The sequence below is a fragment of the Xenopus tropicalis genome, chromosome 8 (assembly GCF_000004195.4).
Source record: "Xenopus tropicalis strain Nigerian chromosome 8, UCB_Xtro_10.0, whole genome shotgun sequence".
Classification (NCBI taxonomy): Eukaryota; Metazoa; Chordata; class Amphibia; order Anura; family Pipidae; genus Xenopus; species Xenopus tropicalis.
This window is the reverse complement of record NC_030684.2, coordinates 128,694,080-128,697,871: the sequence shown is the minus strand read 5'-3', so window position 1 is coordinate 128,697,871 and position 3,792 is coordinate 128,694,080. Positions and strand designations below refer to the sequence as shown.

General features: G+C 41.0%; 1 protein-coding gene across 2 annotated transcripts in view; it reads left to right on the top strand.

Moving 5' to 3' along the window:
* Positions 1–240: 240 nt before the first annotated feature.
* nr2f5 (nuclear receptor subfamily 2, group F, member 5) overlaps positions 241–3,792 on the top strand; it is a 17,796-nt gene continuing 14,244 nt past the window's right edge. The window contains exons 1-2 of one of the 2 annotated variants that reach the window (XM_004917341.4): positions 241–542; positions 1,716–2,503. In XM_004917341.4, the coding sequence (XP_004917398.1) occupies positions 2,110–2,503 (394 nt within the window). In that variant the 5' untranslated portion in view covers positions 241–542; positions 1,716–2,109. The remainder of the gene's footprint in view (positions 543–1,715; positions 2,504–3,792) is intronic. The other variant, XM_002938463.5, reaches the window with a different exon arrangement.

The following is a 3,792-nucleotide window of genomic DNA, read 5'->3' as shown; positions in this document are numbered from 1 at the left end:
TCATTTGTGGAAGAAAGAAAAAAAAAAAAAAGCCCCCTAGCAGGTGATTAGGGAAAGCATGCCACCCTGGCACAACCCCTTAACACCCAGCCCATTATAGGAGACACCCCTCAGTTTACCGCAGCCAATGAATGGAGGCTGGCTGTGCAGAAGCCCCGCTCTGTGTGGAGCAACGGCCCTCCCCTTGTGCGGTGTGCCTGCCCCAATTAGGAGTGTCTCCATGGACACATTGCAAATGAGAATTTCTGTCAGACACCAGTGCCTTCCACACCAGCAAAGGAACATCTCTTACTAGTGACTGCAAGGGGTGGGGGAAAAGGGGGCTGGGATTTGGAAAGAGGCAAAAATCTGTGTCACTTTCAAAAGTTTCTCCCCCTCTCATTTGTGTGGGCTGCAAGCTGCAAGGCTGCCTTCAGAAAAGGAGGAAAAAAATCAGGATTTGCACACACATGGGCATTTCTAAATGAAGGAGCGAATCTGAAATCTGAAATTTGCCATTGCGGAATCAAGAAGGAAAAAAAAAACGTCCAGGTTGCAAACAGGTATTGTGTTTAATTTTGTTTATTTTTGTTTTTTTTTCTTTTTCCTTTTCTCTTTCCAAATCTCTTCCGTTGTGTGCCGTGATCTCTTTCAAATGGAGAAATCCCTGCTTACAAAAGCAGCCTGCATGCACCATTTGACTCCCAAGCGCCTATAATGTCTTCTATTGTTCAATTCCCAACAGCAAATTCCTCTGCAGAATAAGCACACTGTAAAAAGGGATTAAGACTGATGAAAATGTTTAAATTGCACAGTGAGGGAGAATAAGAGAGAGAGAAAGGAAAAAAAAGAAAAAAAATCCCCCCCTCCGTATTTGGGAGTGTTTAATATCGTCTCGAATGAATAAGAAATTGCCGAGGAGACAAAACATTGGGGAGAATTTTTAAGGCACAATGAAACATTGCCGGAGTTTTGTAAAGTTGCCAGACGTTTATTTTTTTCCTTGTCGAATTGTTGTGTTGATAACATTCAGCAACGACAACAAAGATTTTTGTGCACAGAAACATCTTGGGGCTGACGGAAAGAATTCAGCTGTGTGATTCTATGTACCTTGGCAAAAAAAAAAAAAGATCTAATTCTCTTACAGCTTGGGTGAATAGCAGCATGTGATGAAGGACAAGCTGGGAGCATTTAACCCCTTGCGATAGCCGCTACATCTTTAAAGTATTACGTTTCCGAGCAAAGTTCATTTCTTTAAAAAAAACAAAAAAAAAAACCCTCAGGGGAGATAATAACTTTCTCATTTCTGATGAAAATCACGCTGATCCGTCCCAGATTGCAGTTTTGCCTTTTCATTCATTGATTTAAACCAAAAGTTTGTTGGAAAAAAAGATAATAAATAAAAATAAACCCCTCATTTTGTCTGATGGAAAGCAAAAAATAATGTAATAAATTCCGTCAAGTACTTTACAGATTTCATACAAATTTGAAAGGAAATTTTTTTACACACAATTTTTGCTGAATGGATTTTATTCAGCGCGAAATTATATATTTTTTATTATGAAAAATCATTATGAAAATAATTATGGAAAATGATCAAAGTCGACATAGTTGGCAGAACTGCAGAGTGTTAATATTGGCTGACATATATCAAATATTGTGGTCTATAGAATAATATTTAGATTTGCCCTAAAAAAAAGTTGCTAATATTTGCTGATGTTTTTTGTGTTTTTCAGGTTTCTTTTTCCCGGCAGTGTATATGTCCCAGCAGCTACCGCACACTGTGCTCCATATAAATATAGATTGATAGATTTAGACACACATGGACATTTGTGTGTTGGGTGCATGACTTTGCCACCCCCTCCCTCTGCTGTTGGAAGGAGGATCTAAAGGCACATTCACGTCTTCCTGTTTTCCTGGAGAGGTTTTTTTGGACTCTGGACACGCTTTGGGGAAGCCTGCTTTGGGACGGCAGAGGATATTTTGCTAAACCAGCGAGACAGAGCCGGCAGAGCAAACCAGTGACTCTTTTGCACTGAACTTTGTAACTTGTGCAGCAGCTTTGTGCATTGATTGTGTCTTCTGCGCCGTCGTTTGCTTCCTGGAGCATTCTGTCTTCTGCACTGTATTATGGCCATGGTGGTTAACCCTTGGCAGGAGGACATTCCTGGTGTGCCAGGGTCTCAGGTGAACAACCCACCAGGGCTCTGCAATCAAGATCCAGGGGGTACCCCTCAAACGCCCACCACCCCGAAAGGAGGTGTCCCTGGTCAGGATCCTGTTCATTCTGGGGATAAAGGCGTACCGAATGTGGACTGCTTGGTGTGTGGGGACAAGTCAAGTGGGAAACACTATGGACAGTTCACCTGTGAAGGGTGCAAGAGTTTCTTTAAGAGGTCAGTGAGGAGGAACCTGACCTACACGTGTAGGGGCAACAGAGACTGTCCTATAGATCAGCATCACCGTAATCAGTGCCAGTACTGCCGCCTGAAGAAGTGTCTCAAAGTTGGCATGAGAAGGGAAGGTGAGTCTGGGCAAGGCTGGGGGTATCTTGCACACCGACGACTGTCCAGTGCAGCGTGTTAATCTAATATAAATTCTCCAAATCCAAAAATAGTTTAAGCTTAGGAATGACATTTTTAGAGGCTGAAATTTACGGGTCAGTCTTAGAATTCTTATTGAGCGAATCGCAACTTTTTTTCTGTGGGTATTGTCTGCATGGCGCCCCTCTTTCTCTCTGTCCTGTGCCCTTGCACAAGTGTAGTAAGCGCTGGATAAATTGGGTGACCGAGTTAATCCCTTTTTAGGGCAGAGGGCTCGTAAAAAAAATACTTAAGGGTCGAATTACAACTGTCGAATACCAGATACCGAAATGATCGTGCGGACAGTGCCAGCTGTAATCCTGCTGGGATGAAATAATTGAATTGGTTTAAAAATGAGCCGGGGGTAGGGATTATGGCCGTGTATCAGAATATCAGCTCCCAAACTCAAATGTACTTGGTTTTTAGTCTCCAAAAATATCTGCAGAGTATTTGTATGTTACTAAGGGACCACAAATATAAAATAAGTCATTACTACAATCAGTAATTGTTATCCAAAAAAAAGCCTTGTCCGAAAAGCTCAGAAAATAGTTGTGCCAAATGTTCCAAAAATTCCTATTCAACCCAAAAAATGTCTTTATAAATGTCTTTCATAATAAGCCTCTTCCTTGTACTTGTTTGTAACGCCATCCATTCTGGGGAAGTTTAAGTGTTTTGTGGTTCATTTTATTCAGTAAAACCCAAAGCCAGTTCCAAAAATTTGATAACCAAAAAACATTGCTGAATTTTTTTTATAGAAAATTTCTATGAATGATTTGGTTAATAAGGATTTTCTATTCCCCTGTCCCGTTTGATATAATGTCCCAATCTGGCATACAAAATAGGGGCAAATAGGCCTATATACTAAACATTTTGTTGAATTTGGATAAGAAATGACACTGAAAGTGGCACTTAGGATCCTCCTAATCCAGCGTTAGAACTCGTGTATAATCTGAAGGTGCCTGTGTAAGCAGGAATAGTTCTAGCTGTCTATTCTGCCTAGTATTCTAGGGCTCCTTTAGGACATGATAAAATGCCTAAAATTGTCTACGAGAAAATTCAACAATGTTCTAACATTTCGGATAGATTCTCAAACAGATATACTATGCAAGCTAAAGAGCTGCCCACTGCTCCCCATTTCCAGCCCCTAATGTTGACCCAGGAAACAGTTGACCCTGGAATTCTCCCAAATTTTTAAAAATTGCCCAACTGCATAGGGGTATTTAGGAAACTG